Source organism: Rattus norvegicus, chromosome 3, assembly GCF_036323735.1.
Source record: "Rattus norvegicus strain BN/NHsdMcwi chromosome 3, GRCr8, whole genome shotgun sequence".
Taxonomy (NCBI): Eukaryota; Metazoa; Chordata; class Mammalia; order Rodentia; family Muridae; genus Rattus; species Rattus norvegicus.
Window position 1 is genome coordinate 185,751,310 of NC_086021.1, and position 22,986 is coordinate 185,774,295.

Sequence of the window (22,986 nt, forward strand, 5' to 3'; positions counted from 1 at the left end):
AAGTGCCTTGGTCTGGAGCCCTTCTCTTTAGACGTGGCTGCCAGCTCCACTTTTTCCCTTCAGCAGCACCTTGGCTGGGGTTAGACGATGGCGTCCTTGTTGCCCCTCAGTGCAGGGCTTGGCTGAGTGAGCTTCAGAACATGTACGCGCATAGCCTCGAACATGACACAGGAAGTCCTCATGTGAAGAAAGTGGGCATCTCCTTCTACAGGGCATTGTTAGGTCACGCTGAGGTGAGAGCCTGAGGTAATGAATATCTGGTGTGCAGGATGCACAGGTTGAGAATCACTGCTCTAGAAGAACCTGTAGGCAGTTTTTCCTCCTGTCTTCAACCTGTGGCTAGAGCCCATATGGGCTTATCTGTCATGTTCCTGTGCCTGGCCCAGGGGAGACATAGATGAGGGCAGGAATGTGGTTGTGAGGGCTCTACGGGGAGATGAGTGACAGAGAAAACTCCTGGAACGTTCTCAGCTTCCTCTATTGCTTGTCCCTGTGTGCAGACCCCATGCACCCCACTTATTCAGCCCACAGATGGGGAGTCCCAGCCATGCTCTAGCTATGAGGAGGCAGGCCTCTAACTACACTCTGATTGCCATAGCTTGGCTACTCTAACAGAAGATCTGATGTCTGGAGGTGGCTGGCTCCCAGGTTGCATGTCTTGTGCCAGCCTCAAGTGGTAGAGAGGCAGCTGCCTGTGTGCCCTATAAAGTCATTAATCTCGTCGTGAAGTTCATGAGCTACCACCTCCTAAAGGCAACTTAGCTATACTGTCCCAGGGAGGCTACAAAGGCTCAGCCTTCACAGTAGGAATTTAGGGACGGAGGTATTCGTTGAGGCTTGGGTTTCTCGGCAGAGGACCACCTGAGTTTCCACACAGACTTCCTCCCTGGGCTCACAGCACTGAGAGGCTTCCTTTAGGGTTCAGCCACCATGTATTGACATATCCTCTCCTAGTATTGTGACCTTGGTCAGGCTTGTTCACCTCTCTGGTTGACCTGGGCATGGCTTGCCTAAAGAGCTAATTTAAAAGCTCACATTCCCTGATGTGAGGCTTTGCTTATGGAGTCTATCCTATGGTTCTCTCACACACTCAAAGAACAGCCGTTGAACACAAGGGCTTCTGTGTCTGCTCATGATGAACATTTGAGGCCATAAATGTATTTGCTGTGGGCCACCCATGCCCTGTAGGGCGCCGAGAGTCATCCATCAGCCCCACCCACTAGATGCCAGTCGTATCCCTTAACCTACTCGTGACAGCCTCACATGCCTTCAAACATGGCCCAGTGTTCCCAGCACCTCTGTGCATCAAGCTGGGCTGTGCAGAGGTTCACAGGGTGCTGCCCGTAATAGAGTATTGGGTTGCTCTGGGTGATAGTCAGTAGACATCATCACATCAGTGACACCCGCCCCATGGACCTCTGAGGGGGTGGCGGGATGTGTGAGCTCTGAGGTATGCGCATCCCCTAGAAACCCTGAAGAGACAAGAGCCTCATGAGTCCACTTTTGTTTCCTTTTAAAAACTAAACTCAGTGACACACTTGGATTCACAGTGTATTATAAAGACAGGGCACAGGAAAACGCTGAGCGTTGGTCCTCGTGGTCAGCGTAACTGGATGTGGGCTCACCGAGGAGACACCCCTGGGTAGTCTGGTAGGGTATTTCCAGTGAGGTTTAAACTCTTCAGAGGTGAGAGAAAAGACCTACCTGGGATGGTCAGGACCATCCCACAGGCTGAGGGCCCAGAGGCTGAAGAGCACAGAGGGAGAAGCAGGCTGTGCACGAGAGCCTTCACCTCCTCCTGCTTCCTGACAGTGGATGCATAGCCCCACCACATCTCACCTCATCATGGTGGGTTGTCCTTCCGGCCTTGAGCGGAGATAAAACCTTACATCGTTTTGGTCAGGCATTTTCCACAGCAACAAGAAAATTAAATAATACAGAGAAGACTCAATGTTTTTAGCTTGATATGAATAGGACCAGCCAGCTGTACTTCTGTTTCCTAAAAAGGCCAGGTCATTGGGGCAAAGCGAGCCATGACCGGAGATGGACTCCTGAGACAAACAGGTGCACAGTGGGCACCACGGCCAGCTCGACACAGAGCATGCTGCTCGTGGGTTCCGAGGGTGACCCAGATGTAAGAGGGGACTGACCCTCCCCTGGCTGCACAGTCCTCTGTGGACCTGTAAAAAGTGTGTGTCATTTGAATCCTGTTTTATGTTCAGAGAGGACAGCATGAAGGACTATCACTGAGGTGTGAATGCCAGGTACCAAATTCACCTCTCCCAGCAAACTCAGGCTTTGGGCTGGGAAATCCATGCTTTGGCCAGCAGGTGGCGCCTCTCTCGCTTTCTCTCTCTCTCTCTCTCTCTCTCTCTCTCTCTCTCTCTCTCTCTCTCTCTCTCTCTCTCTCTCTCTCTCTCTCTCACAACCTGGTGGGCATTTTGGGTGAAGATGAGGTAAGGCAAGGCTGTGTTTGTCCTCACTGGACACCAAGCAGCAGAGCTGTCAGGATGGGACTCGGTGTCTGTCCAGCCACAGTCCCAGACAGTACGGCCTTAATGTTTTCCGTCTCGGAGCTGGTACTTGGTGGTTCTTACCAATTACCTTACTCAGAGTGCTTGTGTTATCTAATGCCTCTATGGATGATGTCCTTCTATTTGAGGCAGAGGGAAGAGAACTAGCTGACTCCTTGAAACTAGGTCTTTCTGTGTGCAGTTCAAAGAAGGCTTACAGGCTTCCCTCTCACAGTTGCCCCGAGCATGGGTAGGACTTCCAGAGGGGTGACTGGAGGTGAGATGTGAACAGCAAGGGCTATACTGCGAACTCTGTGTCATCACACTGCGTGAGCACTTTCAAATGCACCCAGGTGTTCTCTCCCTAGAGGAACTAAGTTGTAGCTTCCAGTCTTGTTAGTGCCTGTGTCTCCTTAGTTAGAGAGTCCTTCAGAGGTCAATCATCAGATGCTCAAGGGCTACTGTGAGGATGTGCTGTAGGTGTGGGTAGCATGTGTCCTTGGGTGACTGGCAGGAAGGGATGGCCTCGAGGGTGTGAGGAGTATTGTGTGAAGACTATTAAGGCATTGAAGACCTTCAGAGCTAGTATCTGGCTTCCCCAGGGGAAGTTCAGTCATTCCTGTGATCTTAGGCTGCTGAGCTCCCAGCCCCATGGACTGGTTTTAAGTTTTGAACTTCACACACACACACACACACACACACACACACACACACACACACACACAGCTGGATGAGCGGGGTGTTTGATGACAGCCCCATGAGTCTGCGTGCACACATGTATGCACGCGTCTATGTATTTCTGTGGCAGTGTGAATAAACATCCCGTCGCCGCTGCTTCTTTGGCGAAATGGACTAATTTAGCAGTCAGTCCTGAGCGCCAGCCACAGTTGAGAATCAAAACCTCTATGTCTTTGTTTGGCTTTGTGTGTGTGTGTGTGTGTGTGTGTGTGTGTGTGTGTGTGTGTGTGTGTGTGACGTGCATATGTGTGTCTGGTGTCTCGGTGCTATTACTTTCTGAGACAGGTCTCACTGAACCTGGAGCTAGACTGACCAGCCAGCTAGACTGACCCTGTGACATTTTGTCTCTTCCCCCCTCAGTACACAGGCATATATTGAGCAGGTCCTGCTTTTTCCACAGTCCCTGGGGACTTGAACTTGGGTTTTCATGTTTGCACTTACACCTTACCTGCTGAGTCCTAACCCCTAGGACTCCAGGCCTAACCCCTTAACTTTGTTTGCAGTGACAGATGATAACTGTATAGACCCTGCGTGGGCACCGTGGGATGTCCTTACACATCTCCACATTTGATCATTCCAGAGTGATCAGGCCAGGCCAGCAAACGACCTTATCACCCGTCATAACAGGAAGTGCTGACGTTTAAAAACCTCCTTTCACCATTTTGAAACACTGTGGGGTCTTACTGTAGCCCCGTGCACAGCACAGGTCGCTAAAGCGCCTTACTCAAGACCACCGGAAGGTTTCCTCTGCATTCAGCATCTCTTGTCCCACCCCCACATCACCATACTCCAGCCCAGATAACCACAATTCACCCCAGACTTCCACCAGCGTGACAGTTTGAAACACATCACCAAAAGCACATGATGCTTGCCCCTTTGTGCTGGAGGGGATCATGCTGTCTTTATCCATTCCTAGATTGACCTTCTGTTATATATTGAGTAAACTAAGCTGTCATAAACACGGGTTGCACACTGAGTTTTAAATATTTTTATTTATGTGCCTGTGTATATATGCCATGTATGAGGCCAAAGGAGGGTATTGGGTCCCCTCGAGCTGGAGTTACAGGCTATTGTGAGCTGTAGGACATGGGTGCTGGGGACGTGGTCATCTGAAAGAGCATCAAGCAGTCCTAACCACCTAGCTATCCAGATCCTGCTTTTAGTTCCTTTGGATTCATCCTCAAGAATGACACGGCTGGGCTTGTGATGGCTGAGCATGAAGCCACAGGCTGCCTGTGCTGATCTGACTCTAACCAGCAGTGCACAAGGATTCTTCTTTCTCCTGACCAACCCTCACTCCCATCTGCCCTTTCCCCAGCAGCGGTTTCTGGCAGGTGAGGGTTGGTATCCCCTGTGATGTAACTCATGTCCCTTATGTGTGGTGATACTGGACTGCCTATCCATCATGGAGGTCTGTCTGTCTTTTGTGTATATACGCATGTGTGCCTCTGAAGGCTGGATGTTGGGTCTCCCTCAGTTACTCCCCACTTCTTTAGAGATGAAATCTTCCCACTGGCCTAGAGCTCAGCAGTCAGGTTTGATTGGCTCAGCTGCAGCCTCTCGGTTTCTCCCTGTGCCTCCCCAGTGCAAGGGGCTGAAGGAGCTTGAGGCCACACCTTGCTTTTTGCTGTGTGTGCTGGGGCTCTAAATTCAATTCCTCAGGCTCCTGTGACTGTGACGGATCTCTTCCTACTGAGCCACGTCCTCGACCCTCAATTGTTTACTTTCAGTCTGTTCATTTTCAGTTTGTCCTTCCTGCATTTAAAAAGTGGAGCCTTTGTCTTCTTTCTACTGGTGGGAATTTCTTCTGCAGGATGGGTAATGACCTCATGTGCAGTGGAGGGCTTGCACACAGGGTCTCCTCAGGGGTGTGGTCTCATTAGTTACTCTGCCTGTTTCCATGGGTATGTAGAAGTGTTTGATCTGATGCCATCCCTCTGGTTATTGTTTTATTTTACACTCGGATCTTCGGTCTTATACAGGAAATCTTTACCCACAATGCTGTGGGGCATTTACTCTCCTGTTCTCTTGTTAGAATTTTGCAGCCTCGAGTCCTATGTTAACATCTTTCACTCATCCACATTGCTCTTCATTGTAGCATGAGATAAGAGTGTGGGGCAGGAGCTGGTGTGTTTTCCCTGTCCACCGTTTGTCACAGATAATGTCCTTGCTTCCATTGTGTGGTCTTGGCACCTTTACAGGGAGTCGGCTGACCTCACGGGGGTCTCTATCAGAGCTCTATCTTCTTGAATCGATACCATTCTAGCGTGATGACTTTTGTAAGAGAATTCGAAGTCTGCTGCCGTGAAAGCAGCAGCCGGTCACAGGTGTTCAGGAGGTCCACAGGGCTTACACCACTCGGCCTTTGCCATAACCTCAATCCACGGTGGTCTCTATGAAGCTGACACATGTTTATTGAGCTGCACGTGCCTTGAACAGATGTCTGTGTGGGGCTTTCTGACAGCTAATAGGTAGTTATTGAGTTTCCTTTGCAGCTAAACAGGTTTATGTGGTGTGATGGTTCATCTTTGTCGCCGACTTGAGTGGATTTAGAATCACTTAAAAGACATCCTCAGAGACATACCCGGATGCGTATTTCCTGGGAGGTTCAGCTGAGGAGGAAGGATCCATCCTAAACGCAGGCTGTGAAGAATAAATACACAGGGGAAGGAAGGAGGGGGCAGAGCAGTCACCCAACCTCTTCTGTTCCCTGAGGCACAGGGTAAGCAGACACCTAAAGCTCTCGTTGCATTTACAGCCCCTTTGTCATGACCTCCCCTGCTGTTGGTGACTATGCTCCCACCGAAATGTGAGCCAAAATAAATTCTTCTCCCTCAGGTCACGTCTTTCAGTGACTTACTTACTTTTTATGTATATGAGCATTTGTGTATATGTAAGCGCACCATGGCACGTGCAGCGCCCAGATTCCTTGGAACTGGGGTGACAGGTAGTTGTGAGCCGCCACGGGGGTGCTGGGAATCAAGCTGACCCCTCTGCAAGAGCACCCCTGAGGTGCTCTCAACCCCTGAACCATCTCTTCAACCCCATCTTACCTCGCTTCATGACGTGTTCTCACTGAGGAGAACACATTTGTGGGAAGAAGTCTGTATGCTGTTAACGGTCATTCATACACATCTTCACACAGCCGATGCGGGCTCTTGTGGAGCTCTGCTTGGTGCTGAGAGGCCCACAGAGATTCTCCCTGTGCAGCTGACAGGTATGGCAGGGAAAGGCTGCTAGGCCCAGGCTACCCCTCCTAACTCTCCTAGCTTGGTCCAGGCTCCTACCTCCCACTGCTAAGCCCAGGCTTCCTACCCCGCCCCCGCCCCTTTTCTCCTGAGAAGTGTTTATATAACCCTGGATATATAGAACTAGGGAATAGGCATACAAACAGCATGCTCACTGATTAAAACTCACAAATAGGTTTAATTAAAGCAGTTCTATGGTGCACACATCACCGTCTTACCCTTTTTTACGAGTAAAACACAGTTGCACAGCGGTGAGATAGATGCTGTTTGCAGGAACCACTAAGTCTTGGCTGCATGTTTGACTCTGCAGGTCCCAAGCACTCTTCAGAGCTGACTGGTGTTTTTATTTTACAATCACCAAGGCCAAGAGTGCTGCTTTGCTTAAGTATGGAGTTCAAAAAAAATAGCAGATGTATTTAGGGGCATATCGGAAATTGTTGGAAATTCTGTCTTAATCCCAAACCAAAATCCATTAAATAACCTTGTTTATTTTAAATTAAATTCAAGTCAGCAACCTCCATTTCAGGGGTTCTGACACCCCTTCTGACCTCCCAGGGAATGGCATGCACGTGGCACACAAACACAGAGAATTAAACTGTAATTTCTAAATTCCCACTCATTTGGGCATCACTGCCAAAGTAAACATCCAGGTGCAGCACTTCCTCAATGTGGCACCCATGCCAGCCTGGACCACAGTTCTTCTAGATCTGAGGTGCAGGTTGGGAAGGAGATGGCTTTAATCCTATCTCTTGTCAGTTAAACATTCGCAGCATCCAAGTGCACAGTCATATTGTATCTGAAGCAGAGCTCGTGCTTCTCTGAGGCAGAAGGTGGCCAACTCCACTCTGAGTTGTCCATTGGCACCAGTGTCCTTTAATTTGTAAGCTGGGGACAGCTTTACTTCCAATGGCTGGAGCCTCTTGCAGGCTAGGGAGTGGCCTGGCTATAGCTCCACATGGAGACAAATCACTCCCTGTCTTGCTGTCTTGGGACCCCTGATCTTAAAGAGAGCTGCCTGGTAACTGGGAGACTGGGGCCATCTGATGACATGTCTACTTATGTGTGAGAACAGGTGCTAAGTCCACCCTGTCAGTTTAAAAGGAACCAACTCCAATTCCATCTCCCAAATATAGTTGCCTCCTCAGGGGATTCTCCAGAGTCCACCTACCATGGAGGGGGGAGCACCTTCAATGCATAGCCAGATTCAGGTGCATGTGCAGATTTTTCCTCCTGCAGATGAGGTGATGTGAGACCAGTCCCCTACCTTCCTTGCTCCTTCCCATATCTTCCATAACCCAGGCTGAGCAGGAAGAGCCTTTCCTCCCTGCCAGCCTTAGCTAATCCAATACTTCATTCCTCTCTCTAGAGAGACACTGCTAGCCATGTTGGCTAAGGTGCTGGCTTGGTCATGATGGCCACTGGGGGCAGAGGTGGTGTTAGGTGCAGCTGGGAACAGACTAGGGGTCTAGACCACCCTCTTTCAGCCAATTCTTCTGAGCATCTTCCAAATGCCCAGCTCTGTTTTGGGCCATGGGAATCAAGTGATGAAGGCAGATAGGATTCCTTTCTCTCTTGGAGCCTATAGCTTAGGAATACTAGAGACAACACACAGGACAGCAAGCAAATTGCCAAGGAGGGCGTGTGTTGTGGACACCACCTAGTTGATGAGCCTGAATGTAATGACTCACTCCACGTAGCCTGGTAACCCCCAGGGGGTGATGCAGGAGCTGAGGTGTTTCAAGAAGGAGCCAGCCAGGCAGGGAGAATTCTGAGCATGAGGGACAGTTGGTACAAAGACTAGATAGGGCTAGACATACTCCAGGAAGTGAGAAGAAGTTTCTGGAGCAGAGTAGGCAAGGGAGAAAGTATGGGGGATGGGATGCTGTCATCCTGGGTACAGACTGTGTGTGTGCTCTGGAGCACCAGGGAGAGGGACTACAGGTCACCCAAGGCAATGGCTGAACCTTTGAATGAAGGTATACGAAATCACACCACAGTTTTGCTACAGTTTGTCAGAACTGCATGCAAGGATATCTTTGATCACTTTTTATGTAACTTTAGTGAAATATACTTGGCTACATAAAACATGGATTGTATCTGTGCATCATTGCCACAATTGAGACAGTGTAGCTTCCTGACACGTCCTGTATCGGACTCCCACCGGACCCCACCCAACCCTTGTAATGTTGTTGGCCTCTGGCTTCCCCAGGACATTGGTGCCCTGACCCCAGGAATCTCGGTCAAGTTTCTATGACTATGGGCTTGTATCTTGTGGCTCTTATATATGTAAAATCAATATGCATGTATGGAGGGTCATAGATGAGCACAAGGCATGTGTGTATGCTTTGTGACAGCGTGACACATGTTTATGGACATGTCACACTGAGCCCAGAGCTGTGTGCTAGCCTAAAACAAATTGAAAAAAAATTCTCCCAAGTCATAAAGCTATTCTCCTATTTTCTCTAAACGTTGTGGTATTTTGCTTTTAAACAACGAAAACAAACCAACCAACCAAGAAACCAAGCTATGTCTAGCTTCTTTGTGTGAATTTCATGAGGTTGGAATGCAAGCTTCCCTGTATAGACTCAGGAGGGAACCCCATCTTGTAGGTCTTTGCAACTAGGGTTTGTATGTCAGGGTTTCTTCTGCGTAAGGTTTGCACCAAGATTCTTAATGACAGAGCCGGGGACTCAGTCATGTTTGGGCTGCCTCAACTTCTTAATTGATTGTGGCATGTAGAGAACTGTGTTCTCTGAAGAATCCTTGCCCAAGCACATCCTCCCTTGGGTGGATGGAGGTCCTGGATTGTTCTTGGTACAGCTTCCATCTGGCTCCTTCCGGGTTCTTCTGAGACACACAAAGGTTGTAGAGGGATCGGTAGCCCACTTTCCACTGCTGAGTACGTGACTAGTCTCTAGTCTTTGTGTGGCTATAGAAACTGCTGATGGACACTTGGGTGGTGTGCAGTTAGCATGGGCCCACTTTTGTTTCTGTGTGGGGAGGACAAAGGGTAGAATCTCTGGGTTGCACAAAGGTGTTTACTGGCTGAAGGGAACAGACAGAGGCTGGGAAGAGGACTCAGTGGGTAGACTTCTCGCTCACCCTTCACACTCTAGGACCTGAGTTATGATCCCAGCATCCATTAAGAAAAAAGCTGGGTGTGTGTTTTAACCTCTGGGAAGATAGAGACAGGAAGATCCATGGGTCTGGCTAGTCAGACTGTCTAGAACATTCAGTGAGCTTCAGGTTAAGTGAGAGAGCCTGTTTCAAGAAGGAAGACACTTGGGGTTGACCTCTGGCCTCTACACAAATGCATATGCACACACATGAGCATGCACACTGTCTGACACAGTGTTTTCCAAAGATGGTTGCTTCCCATCACCACCAGCACTGCGCTGAGTTCAATCCCCTGCCACACCCTTTAACTGTGAGTCACAAGAAGTCTGAATTTATCCGTTCTACATACGAGTGGCATTAGTGTCTCAGATGGTCTGCTTTCCAAATTGCTTTAACATGTACATTTTTTTCATTTGCTCATTTTCTGTCTCTTCCAACATTTGCCCAACGGTCAAAGCAAGGCTGCTTCTTCCCCTAAGTTCTAAGAGACATGGGCTACCTCTGAGATGGCCCTGCAAGAGACGCTCTTTCACTTACATTACCTTCTGGTCCTGTCTCGTTCTGATGCCTCAGCTCTGGAAAAGCGCTGAGTACCAACCGAGTCTGACCAGCTGAGACTGTTCGTTCGTTCATGGCTAGTGCTTCTGGTTTATGCAGAATCTTATCAACCCAAATGTCACAAAAGCTTCCTCCTGTCTTCTTCCAGAAGCTGGCTTTTAGGTATTATGCTTGTGTCTGTGGCACAGTATCTTTAGTTATAACGCGTGGTACGCCCGATGCCTCAGGGCTCATTTAAAAGACGATTGTCGATTTGCTCTGTGCCATTTGTTCAAGAGACATTTCTTCATCAGAATACTATTGCATATTTATCAACGATTAATCGACTCTGCATGTGGGAATTTACTCCTGGACTTCCTTTCCTGTTCCTCCGACCTGTTGCTTCTCTTTCAACACCACACACCTTACTTATTGTAGCTAAATAAGTTGCGAACCCAAGTAGTGTTAGTCCATTTTTATTTGTTATGGGTGTTCATATATGTGCAAATGCACACATGTGTCTGTGTGCACACATGTATAGGAATCCAATACACTGCTGTCCATATCCAAAGACAGGTAGGCTTCTTGTTTTAAATTTTACATGAGTTTCTGCATGAGTTCTTGTGGGACATTGGTCTTTTCTTCAAAGTAATTTCTGGTTTCATTGAATGAAATGAGAAGTGTAGAGGGCTTTTTGTTTTTTGCTTTGTATTTGTTTTTTCAATTTTCTGAAGTCACGTGTATACTACCTACGTTATTTCATCTGAAATGTTTTGCTCAAATCACAACTTTGAATAAGCGTGTGTATGTGTTTGTGCGCATGTAAGTTTTAGGCTAGAAGTTATTTTTTGCATATATTCTAATCTCATAATTACATTACATCTTGACCAATTTCTACTTCCTCCATTCCTCCCAGTCCCCTCCCCTTCTCTCTTCCTCCATTTCCCTTGAGAGAAGGACAGGCCTAGGGATAATCCGCTGAACACAGTGTAACACGGTGAAATAAGATCAGGCACAGACCCTCATGTCAAGGCTGGGCAAGGCAACCGAGTAGGATGAAAAGGGTCCCAAGAGCAGGCGAAAGAGTCACACACACACACACACACACACACACACACACACACACACTGCTCACACTGTTAGGACTCCCATAGAAACAAAGCTAACAACCACAGCTTACATGCAGAGGACCTAGAACAGGCCATAGAACACGCAGGCTCTGTGATTGCTGCTCCAGTCTGTGAGCCTTGCTTGCATAGAGATTATAGGAGTGGTCAACTAATGACCGGTCTAACCTGAGGCACACACCAGGAGAGGCAGCCTATACCCCGATACTGCCTAGACGACCAGAAAATGGAGGCTGGATAGCCCAGAGGCCTAGGATAGGAAAAAAAAATCAATAAAACGATTCTTAATGATAATCTGCTATACTCATAGGCCAATGCCTAACCTAATTGTCCTTAGAGAGGCTTCCTGCAGCAGCTGGTGGGAACAGAACATGGGTGAAGAGAAAGCCCAGATTAGAGATCCCCATGGAGCTCAGGGAAACACTGAGGAAGAGGGGGAGGGAGAATTGTAGGAGTCAGGGAGGTTGAGGACACCAGGAGAACATGACCCACAGAATCAACTAAAAGTTACTTATATTAAATATATACAATGTGAGCTGATCACGGTTGCTCAAGTGACTTTTAGTAATTTGTATTGCTTCAGAAATTATGTTTTTAGCTACTTTCCCACCAGGACCAAAAGCAACTTGTGGAGGAAAAGATTTATTGTATCTTACAGACTGGAATCTATCATCCAGGAAAGCCAGGGCAGGAACTAGGAGGCAGGAACAGAAGCAGAGGCCATGGCTGAACACTACTTACTGGCTCACTCCTCATGGCTTGCTCAGCCTGCTTTCTTAGAGCATCCAGGACCAACAGCCCAGGAGTGGCACTGCCCATAGTGAGCTTGTCCCTCCCACGTCAATCACCCATTAAGACAATCCTCTATAGACTTGGCTATAAGCCAGTTCTAAAGAGGGCATCTTCTCAACATCTTCTTCTTCTTCTTCTTCTTCTTCTTCTTCTTCTTCTTCTTCTTCTTCTTCTTCTTCTTCTTCTTCTTCTTCTTCTTCTTCTTCTTCTTCCTTGTCTTCTTCTTCTTCCTCCTCATCCTCCTCTTCTTCTTCTTCCTCCTCATCCTCCTCCTCTTCTTCTTCTTCCTCCTCCTCCTCCTCCTCCTCCTCCTCCTCCTCCTCTTCTTCTTCTTCTTCTTCTTCTTCTTCTTCTTCTTCTTCTTCTTCTTCTTCTTCTTCTTCTTCTTCTTCTCCTTTTCCTCCTCCTCCTCCTTCTTCTTCCCTCTTCCCTCTTCCCTCCTCCTCCTCCTTCTTCCAAGATGTCCCCAAGAAGCTGACATAAAAACTATCACTAGTTTATGTCATCTAAATCACCAGTCTATTAGAATGAAGTCACTGGAGATGGCCTCTTCTATCTCTTTAAGATCTGCAGACTCAGATGATGTGTAATCTCCTGCGTCCCTGATGCTGACAGCTTTCTCTCTGCTTCCCCTCCTCCTCCTCTCAGATCACTGTGCTATAGTCTTACCAGTCTTCTCATGGACGGACTTTTCATTTTGGTGGCTTTCCATCCTGAACTTTAGCTTTGCCTTATGTCCATCCCTGTGGTTTACTTTGTTCCTTTTCTAGGTTATTGAGATAGGCTTGATGGCCAATTGGTTGAGCTATTTCCTCTTTTTCTAATAAGGGCATTTAAGGCACAGCCTGCCTGCAGCATCATTTTGAGATACCCCATTTGCCTCAAAACCCCCTGCATTTCTGTTGAGTTCTTCTTGGAACTTTGGGTTTCTCAGAAGTTAAATATATGTTTTAATTTAGTCTGGTTATTTTTGAAAACATCTTTTTCATTATTGATTTTCAATTTTGTTCCACCCTGATCTGAGAACATGCTCTATATGAACAGAGACCTTTGAAATCTATCGACTTGTTTCATGGTACAGAACAGGCTCAGTCCTGGTATACAGGGCTCATGTACTTGGAGGAGGACATGATCTCTGAAGGTTTTCTAGGCATGAATTCAGCCTGGTGGCACTGGTGGGCGTTCAAGTCTGCCCTATTGCCTATGTTTGTTTCTAATGTCTGTGAATGATGCAGGAAAGACCTCTGAGATCCCTGGCCACACTTGTGCCCTATGCATTTTTTCTTGGGCTTTAATTTACATTTTCAGAGGCTCTGAAGAAAGTCCACCATATTTAGACTCCTCATGACTTCCCTGTGGAGTGATTTCTCTGTGAAGGTAGAGTGATCCTTCTTGTCTCTGACAAATGGGTTTCCTCTGAGGTTTTCCGTGTCTGTAAATGGGCCTTCTTGAATATTCTCTGCCTGGCATGAGAACAGGGGCACCCTTCCCTCTCCTTTCCTAGTGGGTATTTTGCCGCAGCACAGTCTTTTGTCCTGCTTTTCAGCTATTTGGTGTGTTCAGAGTATTTGCATGAACACGATTGGTTTTTCACATCTAAATTTACTTGTGTGTATGTGGGGTTTAAAAAATATTTTATGTATATGCGTACATGTCTGAGTGTGTTTATGTGGGTCACATGAGTGTAAAAGCCCCAGGGAGTCAGACGAGGGCATCAAGATCTCTTAGAACTGAGTTAAGAGGGTTGTGAGCTGGGCTGGAGAGATGGCTCAGCGGTTAAGAGCACCCGACTGCTCTTCCAGAGGTCATGAGTTCAATTCCCAGCAACCACATGGTGGCTCACAACCATCTGTAAAGAGATCTGATGCCCTCTTCTGGTGTATCTGAAGACAGCTACAGTGTACTTATATATAATAAATGAATAAATAAATAAAATTTTAAAAAAAGAGGGTTGTGAGCCACCATTGGGTTGCTGTGAATCAAAACTAGGTAGGGCCTCTGCAGAGACAGCCAGTATTTCTAATACTGAGCCATCTCTCCAGCCCTGTTTGTTTTTGAGATAGGGACACTGTAGTCCAGGCTGACCCAAAACTAGGTAGGTGAGATGACCTTGAACTCCTGATTCTCCCACTTCCCTGCTGAGACAGCAGGTGGTTACTACCATGCCTGACTCTTACATAGTGCTGGGGTTTTGGGGCAATTGCACCTCTTTGTCTCTCCATGGCTAATATTGATCAGCTCAGTTTTCCTGGTCTGGGGGGACGGCTCAGTGGCTAAGAGCATACGCTGCTCTTTCAGAGGAACCAAGTTCAGTTCCTCGAAACGTTGGGAAGCTCATGACTACCTGTTAACCCCAGCTCCAGGGGATCCAATGTCTTCCTCTGTGGCCCTCAAAGGCCTCCAGAGAGGCCTATAATCACACATGCACACCCACATACAAATACACATAATTAAAAAATAAAGTATTTTTTAAAAGCTCGATTGCCTTCAAGAGAATTAAATATACGAATATGTCTATACACTGCAGGCACCATCCCTGTGCCTCCTCTTTCCTTGTTCAGATTTCAGGTTTCTGCCTAAAGTTGGCCCTTTTCCTACCACCTGAAGGATTTCTTTTTACCATCTCTCATAGCCATTGATTCTTGCTGCTTTCTAATTTCTGAAACAGTGTTTGCCTTCATCCTGAGAGGTATTTTTAGCATGCGTTGAGTGTGGGTCCCCTGAGTCGTCTCCCACTGAGTGTCATCTCAATGTGTTGCTTCTGGGTGACTCTGGGTCCTTTCATTGTGCCCCAGTGTGCCTATCTGTCTGTTGAAGCCACTGAGGTGTTCTCTCTGTCAGCCATGGTGACAACGGGCTCTACATGAGCTCCTTCGTGCTGCTGGAGGTTGGCCGAACCCTTCCCGCATCTCTGTAGGCGTGGGGAGTCTCGGTTGGCTGACACACATCGTGAATCTATTTCTTGGTTGTCGGATGCTCTTCCAGTCCTATAAATATCTGTTGAGGTTTATTCTGGGAAGCAGCTCGGTTACTTGGAAACGGGCTCACGCATCCCGCTCTGGTTTTTACAATTTCTTAGACAGAATTGGAACTAAGCTCCAACCAGCCGACCGCTGCTTGTTCCCGAGACCAGGACCATCTCCGAACCCATCCCGGTGTCCGGACAATCACAGCGTGTTCCAGCCTGACTGATGGCCCTGGGGCACAGCCCTGAGTCTCCCAGTGCCCTCAAGCCTCAGGCAGGCTCTCCCTGGCCCTCTTTCACAGGCAGATGGCAGCTCAAGGCGTAAGGGACTGTGCACACCTTGGGGTTATTGGTCCTTGCTCAGCATTTCCAGGTGTTTGTCCCACAAATTCCAGCTGTAGGCCCCTTGGGCTTCTCTGCTTCATCATCTCAACTTCAGCTCAGTTTCTGAGGCTCTCAGGTTCCTGCAACCTAGCATCCATTCTGAGGCATTGGCTGGACTCCTAGGGTGTCTCTCGTTCAATGCCGCGCTCTCTAGCTTCCCTTCCATTTCTGCCAATTTTCAGCACCTGAAAATCATTTATACTTTGACTCCTGCTTTGCTTGGGGAGAAGAGGATCCAGACCACTCGCACCAGGCAGTGGATATGCTTGGGGTCTCACTTCTCCTTCCTTTTCTTTCTTGGCAGCTTCTCACAGTGGAGCTCCGCCTGGACTCAAACTCCATTTGTGCTCTAGCTTTTGTTTTGGGTGTGGAGGCACCTTCCCTATAGGGTCTGTCTGTCATACTCCTTGCAGAATGACCTTGAGCATGTTGTCCAAGTCCAAATGTAGCAGAGCGAGCAAGCAAAGCTCCCACCACTGTCAAGCTCGCTTGATCCATTTCTCTCCACCAAGTCAATGTGCTTTAGGCACTCGAGGCCACCACAGCTGCTCTTGTCCCATCTCTTTCCGTCCCCATCGTTGCCTGTAGGTACCAGGATTGAGGCAGGCACATGACAAAGTGGTACAACTCTGACTCATATGAGTGTCATGCTGAGGAGTGTAGGTGCTGGGGCAGCCCTGGGTTTCCCTCTGGCCTGTCACTCTGGCCTGTCACTTGCTGTCTGGCAAGGCTCCAACAGCTCACTTGGCAACCGAGGCAGACACACCTTTTATACATTCAGGTGTAGGTACAAGGCCCAGGGGTAGGATCTGATTTCTTAGGCTTGCATGTTAGGAAGTCAGGTCTGCTGTGGCAGTAATAATGAGCTCTCGGCAGTCAGTGGTAGCCTACAGAAGCAGAGGGAGAGATGCAGGAAAAAGTCTGAGTCCTGAGCACACAAGTGTGTGTGTGTGTGTGTGTGTGTGTGTGTGTGTGTGTGTGCATGTGTGTTTGTAGGGGCGGGCATGTCAGAGCTGGGAGGACACAGGGCTGGTTCTGTGGCCTGGGAGGACAGAACAGGTAGCAGCTGAGGGTGTCTATGCCTTCACAGTGTCAGGGTGGTGGAGGCAGGGATTACCCACTACCCATCTTCCCTCCTCTGGGGTGAATCATGGAGGCTAATGGGGCTGAGACTTGGGGGACATTGTTGAGCCTCACAAGGTGTGCAACGTGCATGGAAGCCAGGTGCAGCCCCATGCTGTGGTCTGCCCTAGGCTAAAATCAACCCCATGCTTTGGTCAGCTGCTAGCTGGGCCACTCCAGTACCTGAGGAAGAAGCCAGCATCCCATGGTCCTTCCCAACATTTGGAGTTTCTGCTTCTGTCTCTCTCTCTCTTTTTTAATGGACAAAGGCTTGTTTTATTTTAATGACTGATCATGTGAGGCCACAGCCAGGCCACTATGTACAGACATGAGGGGAGCTTTATTTCTTGGTCTCTTCCTCCTTGGACAGCATCTTGATGATGTCTTCCTTCTCGGCCTGAAGGCACTCGTCCTGGCGCTTTCTTTTTTTCTTTTCTTTTCTTTTCTTTTTTTTTTTTTTCGGAGCTGGGGACCGAACCCAGGGCCTTGTGCTTGCTAGGCAAGCGCTCTACCACTGAGCTAAATCCCCAATGTCCTGGCGCTTTCTTGCTTCCTTGGTCTTAGACCTGGGAGCCTCAGCCTGGTCAGCCAGGAGTTTCTTGCGGGCCTTGTCTGCCTTCAGCTTGTGTATATGATCTGTGAGAATCTGCTTGTTTTTTAATACATTTCCTTTGACCTTCAGGTCCAGGCTGTGATACATATGGCAGTCAATCTTCTTAGATTCCCAGTATCTCCTGAGAGGCCAGCACAGGATCCTCATTCTTCTCATCCAGGTCACCTTCTCCGGCATCCAAGCGTTGGCAATACCCTTCCTCTTCCCTACGCCCATGTGCCTGCCTTTCTGTCGGGCCAAGGTGTTTTTCCAGCAGTGAGCCCGGGAATGGACAGTCACAGGTTTCTGGATGATCAGCCCATCTTTGATCAGCTTCCTGATCTGCTGACCATAGTTGGCATTGGTGGTTTCATTGGTCTCACTGGGGTCTAACCAGACCTTCTTTTTACTATAGCAAAGGACACTAGAGGCAAGCCTCATCTGCATCCTGACATACTCATGGCTACAGACGCAGCAGCGAAAGGAAAGAGCTGCTTCTGTCTCTTGAACAGCTACTTCACTGTCACTGAGAAGCTGAAGGAGAGGCAGGAATTCAATCTGTAAGCTATGCCTCATTCAGAGAGTTGGGTGACAGAGGGTTAACATTGCAGAGGTCTGTCCCCCCAACTCCCACCATCAGCAAGAAAACTGAATGGCAGCAATGGCTGTCAGTCAGTCATCCCTGTCGTCTGTCCGTCTGGCCAAATGATTAGCCTTATTTCCGAGATGGACGTGTTGAGTTGCTCTACCCATTACCTCTTATCCTTGTTCCCCTTATTGTCTGTCATCATCCTGGGACCTTGGAACCTCAGATGCCTCCTGAGCTCACAGCAGCGTTTGTGTGAGTCCTGTCTACAGACAGGCTACAAGACGCTGTTCTCTAGGCATGGAAGAGCCCTGTCTGATTTATTTGGGCCAGGAGGCGTGCTTGCTTCTAAATGTGAGGATTCTAGATAAAAGATCAAAGACTAGGAAAAAAATTAGTATGGCCCTGAGTCCTTGGAGCTATGTGGACAGGAAGTCCCATCTTGATTTTCAGTCTTCACCTTCTCCTCCACAGCAGACAGTCTGTTCTCCAGACCCATCTTCCTCAGGACCAGTTCTGTCAGGAGAAGTCTTTACTATAGACGCCTCTCCTCTGGAACCTTCTCTTTGTTGTTATTGTCCCCTGAGTGCTAAGTAACAGACCTTGGTAACTTCCAGACGAGACCTTAGTGAAGACAGATAAAGAATTTCTTCCTGTGGCCCTACTGTGTGTCCTGTGGCAGTTCTGGAGACTTGGAAAAATCAGATGATACTCGATTCTCGAAGATCTCATGCAGGGAAACTTTACACTCCTGACTAGAGGTACCATTGAGAGGCTCTCTCGGTGAAGATTGAGTTTAACCAGGTTTATAATGATGACCCTGAGGCATTCACACGTCTTCCAGACTCATCTGTGAGGATACCACACAGTCAGTGGACCCTTACTGTTGAGCCTGCCAGTGTCAGAAAATTGCTGCCTTTCCCTTACCAGGGGACAGCCCCCAACATTCACAAAGAATTCCTCCTTAGATCCTTGTAATATCCCCAGTTCACTAGGTCACCACATCCTTCAGAAAACACCAACTGGAACTGTTGTGTGCATGGCTTCTTCTGACTGTGAGCCAACAAATTTAGGATGCCCTGTCACAGCAAAGACACATCCTCAGTCATTGCAAAGCCAGTAAGGCAGACTCAGGACGGAGTCTGCACCAGAGCCACTTACAGTAACCTCTTCTTTCTCTCTAAGGCATATGATGGATGACTCCTATTAGACATTCAGACCTCAGCAGGCTTGTGTTTTATCTCCTAGATTTCTCTTAAGGGATCACATTCTGCGTATTTGTTTTGTGTGTCTGCTGCACGGTGAGGGCTGGCCCTGTCCCAGGGGCTGGTTTTCTTTTCTTTTGTATTTCTCAAGTGATGTGCATGGTGTGCATGCACGCGTCCAAACGCTGAGATGGAACTGAGCCAGGCAGACCCAGAGCCAACCTGGTCATGCATTCACTTGTAACATTCTTGGATGACTGACTCTGATATCCACACGTCTCTCGGGAGAAGTGGATGTCATTGAACCGATCTCCAGAGGAGGAGACAGATGAGGACAAGTGGTTAACAGCTGCCAGTCAGGGTGCCAGTTCCTGATGGAGACCCTGACCCAGCAGTGTCCTACTGCTCAGAGAGATGTCATGCATAAACAGTGCCGGCAGGGCAGTGGGTAGGCAGGGGAGCCTCTGGGGTGGCGTGCTATATGTACTGAAAGCACATGATGTGGAAGGCACTGGAGAGAAGTCAGCGCTACCTGGGGCTGGAGTCATAGCCACCACAGCTAGATATTCTCCGGATATCACCAGAATACCCCTTGGTGAACCGATGGTCTGCACAAGTCAAGGGAAATGTGTGAAGGAGGGAGGGTCATGGAAGAGAGGGTCTGGACGGAATTCCTGAGGACATGTCTTTGCTGTGATAGGGCTGGCTACGTACAGACCCTCATAAAGTCCATCCAGTTATCCCCCTCTAAGCTAGTTGCTATGTAATTCATGCAGATGGCTTTGAAAGAGGATGTGGACCATGGTCACCCAGGTCTCTAGTTCCTGGACACTTGGGATGTGTGATACCTGCTGTGGTGGAGTATGCGACTGGGGGCCTAATGTGTATCATGCACCCTGCACTGCCCACCGAGCCTCTGGAAACAGCACAGTGTAGCCAGTGTGGGTTGTCCCGTTTCAGCTCCAGGCCCCTGGATCTAGCCCCTGACCCCATCCACTGAAGTCTACATCTGTAAGACCTGTTTCTCATCCTGGTGGGTCTCACAGGAACATTGCCAAGGAAGTGCAAGAAGGAGTTGCTGGCAGTGAAGCTGAGGAACCGGCCCAGCAAGCAGGAGCTGGAGGACCGGAACATCTTTCCCAGGAGGACCGATGAGGAGAGACAGGAGATCCGACAGCAGATAGAGATGAAGCTGTCCAAGTAAGTGAGCACTTGATGTAGAGGTTCGTCTGAGCCTCCGGGACCCACCTCCCTCAGTGTCATACGGGGCTTACAGGTGGATGTGGGATCTGCAGTGGGTGGCTCAGCCCTTGGCATTGCATGAGAACGCAATGCCTCTGTCTTGGGGCTGCCTGTGTGGACTCAGCAGGATCCCTGACCTCCACCTGTCGAGTTCCCCAGGATAATCAAAACTTTCTCCGGATATCACCAGAATACCCCTTGGTAGACCAGTGGTCTGCACGAGTCAAGGGAGATGTGTGAAGGAGGGAGGGTCACGGAAGAGAGGGTCTGGATAGAATTCCTGAGGACGACATGTCTTTGCTGTGATAGGGCTGGCTACATACAGCCCCTCATAAAGTCCATCCAGTTATCTCCATCTAAGAATACGGGTCCAGCTTTGCTCGTTCACCCAAGTCTTGGGAGGAGCTGTGCTTACATGAACAAACCCCACTTTTTGGGTAGAACGTGCACCACATGCTATGTGCTACAGGGTGAAAGGTACACTGGTATCCTTTTACTCCCAGTTGCAGCAGGGTCTGGCTCTCTTCCTGTCTGTCAGTGGGTTCCTATACCCTCTGGGGCCCATCAGGTGACGGTTACTCAGCAGCCAGTCTGTGCTGTGGGTCAGGCCGGAGGGAAACTGCCCCATGTTGGGCCATAGAGGGCAGGGCTAAAGAGCATTTATAGATGGTGAATCTGTAAGGGGTGGGGCTATAGCACACATTCAGGATATAGGATATAGGACAGACTAGGGTGGGTCACCTGCAGAGGGCAAGGGCTTCAGGGCACCAGCAGGAGTGGGACTTCAAAGGGTGAGGCTGCGAGTCACCTGCAAGCACCTTAGCTGCAAAGGGTGGGCCTGGAAGCTGTGGAGGTGCTTGGTTCAGGAATGTCTATGGAAGACAAAGGCTGTAGGACCAGGATTCCCCTCTGCTCACAGAACTGGGAACTAATTTTAGAATCTAGGATGTAATATAGCAGCTTCTCGGTTTCTCGTCGCTGTCTGAAAATGGAAAAGGATCCCAGAATTAGACACAGAGAACAGGAGGCTGTGAGTCTCCCCCGGAGGTCAGAGGTGGCTTGTGGTGTCTCTGTGTCTTCCCCACGGGAATGGTCTAATTGGCCCTCTGCCTGCGTGCCTTCTTAGGACCATCCACATTCTACTGCTGAATAATTCAGCCTCCGGTTGTCATGGCAACACATCATCTACAGTATTCCCGAGAGTGTTTGGGGTTTCCATAGCGTTTTTTATTTCTATTTCCAAATCTTAGATTTTTTTTTCTCCTTCTGTGGGCTCCATGTCTTCTCTGAGTAAAGTGATTCTCGCCGTCCTCCCGTGACACACCCTGTGCACCTGGTCTGGGTTCCACAGGGAGGTTGAGGTCCTCTCTGCAGGGGTAAAGTTAGGTGGTGCTGCCTGTCCCTTCCTACAGGGTTGCTGAGCTTGCCCTCCACGTGGATGCGGGTGATTGGGTACAGTCCTGGTTTCACATGGGGCTATGTCCAGGGAACAACCTGCAAAGACCTGTGTGGCCCCCTGGGCCCTGTCCACACCCACCTAAGAGTGTTAAATACAAAGACACCATTGATTGGATTTCGCACTGTAACATGGGTCAGTCTTATACTGCAGACCTTCCTGATTCAGTCTCCCCAGCTGGAGTCACCAGAGTGTGCTACTGGACCTGCTGGCTGTCACCTTCAAGTACCGAGCACATTAAGGAGAGTAGTTTACCTGCTGCCTTCTAAGTAGTCCTTGCTTCTACACAGCGACCAAGGGACACACTTGTCCCTGGCTTATTATGCTTCAGGGAGAGGGTGAGATGTCTTACCAGGGTGCCGTGGGAGGAAAAGTGGGCATAGGAATCAGACAGTCAGGGAGTACCCAGCCAGCCTTCTGGGAAGTGTTCTGGACGTAGCAGTTCTCAGCCAGTGCCTCTTGCTGAGAATTCTGGGGTTCCCTCTCTTACTCATTGCTTGAGGCTGTCTTCTGTGGGTTTCTCACTTCGTGTGTGGTGTGCTCAGAGCCCGGGCCAAAAACGCTATACTTGCTGCAAAGATGTCGACACCCATGGCAGGCGGGGGGTGGGGGAGTTGAAGGAATGAATGTAAAGTTTCTCCCCCACGTTGCCTAGAGATGTGAGATCACCTAAAGTGAGAATATCCAGAAATAAACCTGGTCTCAGAAGGATAGGTTCAGATAGCCATCAATCTTCCATCGCAGCCGTGGCTACGGGTCTCTCCTACTTTGCCAAGAGGAGACAGTGAGGCTAGCTGCTTTTTAAGAAGATTCTAAGTCACTTAAAGGAACAAGAGCCCGTTCCTGGCAGGAGGAACTGTCTGGGAACTGCTACTGTGATGGCCAGGCATCCTCATGGGCTGTTCGTCATAGAACAAGGCATAGAAGCCACCAGCAAGCCTCCTGTAGAGTAGGTAACGATTGACTAAACAGGCCACAGGTGCTAGTAACACAGGCTCCCTCAGAGCCCCACGGCAGAGCAGACGACAGCCTTGTCCCTAGAAGAGTTGGTTGGTGGTTTGCCTGGACCAAGACTCTGGACAGGCATCTGGAGTGATGGGCTGTACACAGCCTCTTGTTTGGGCTCCCCGGGGAAGGCCTTTGTTCTGGGGCTGAGTGAGAAGCTGATTAAAGCTCAATAGCATCCTCAGGGGTTGGCACTTAGCACATTAGCACAGCGGTTAAGTGATCCCCAGCTCCTCTCTGTACATTGTGTTCCGCTGCATTGAGAGCAGAGACGGCTACCACTGGGCCACAGAGAACACAGGGTCTCAAGGAAAACAGCACCAGGCGCACTCGCACGGCCAGACAGAAGAGCCACCT

The 22,986-nt window shown here is 49.0% G+C and overlaps 2 protein-coding genes across 7 annotated transcripts in view; one reads left to right on the forward strand and one right to left on the reverse strand.

The window, feature by feature from the left end:
- The window catches only part of Phactr3 (phosphatase and actin regulator 3), a 219,271-nt gene that overhangs the window by 169,176 nt on the left and 27,109 nt on the right, over window positions 1–22,986 (forward strand). For all 6 annotated transcript variants that reach the window (XM_063284233.1, XM_039105551.2, XM_039105550.2 and 3 more), the window contains one exon: window positions 19,973–20,126. In XM_063284233.1, the coding sequence (XP_063140303.1) occupies window positions 19,973–20,126 (154 nt within the window). The remainder of the gene's footprint in view (window positions 1–19,972; window positions 20,127–22,986) is intronic.
- On the reverse strand, window positions 16,836–17,820 carry LOC120101827 (60S ribosomal protein L19-like). The gene has a single exon (XM_063285327.1). It carries the CDS (start codon window positions 17,709–17,711, stop codon window positions 17,052–17,054), a length of 660 nt encoding a protein of 219 aa, XP_063141397.1. The 5' UTR covers window positions 17,712–17,820; the 3' UTR covers window positions 16,836–17,051.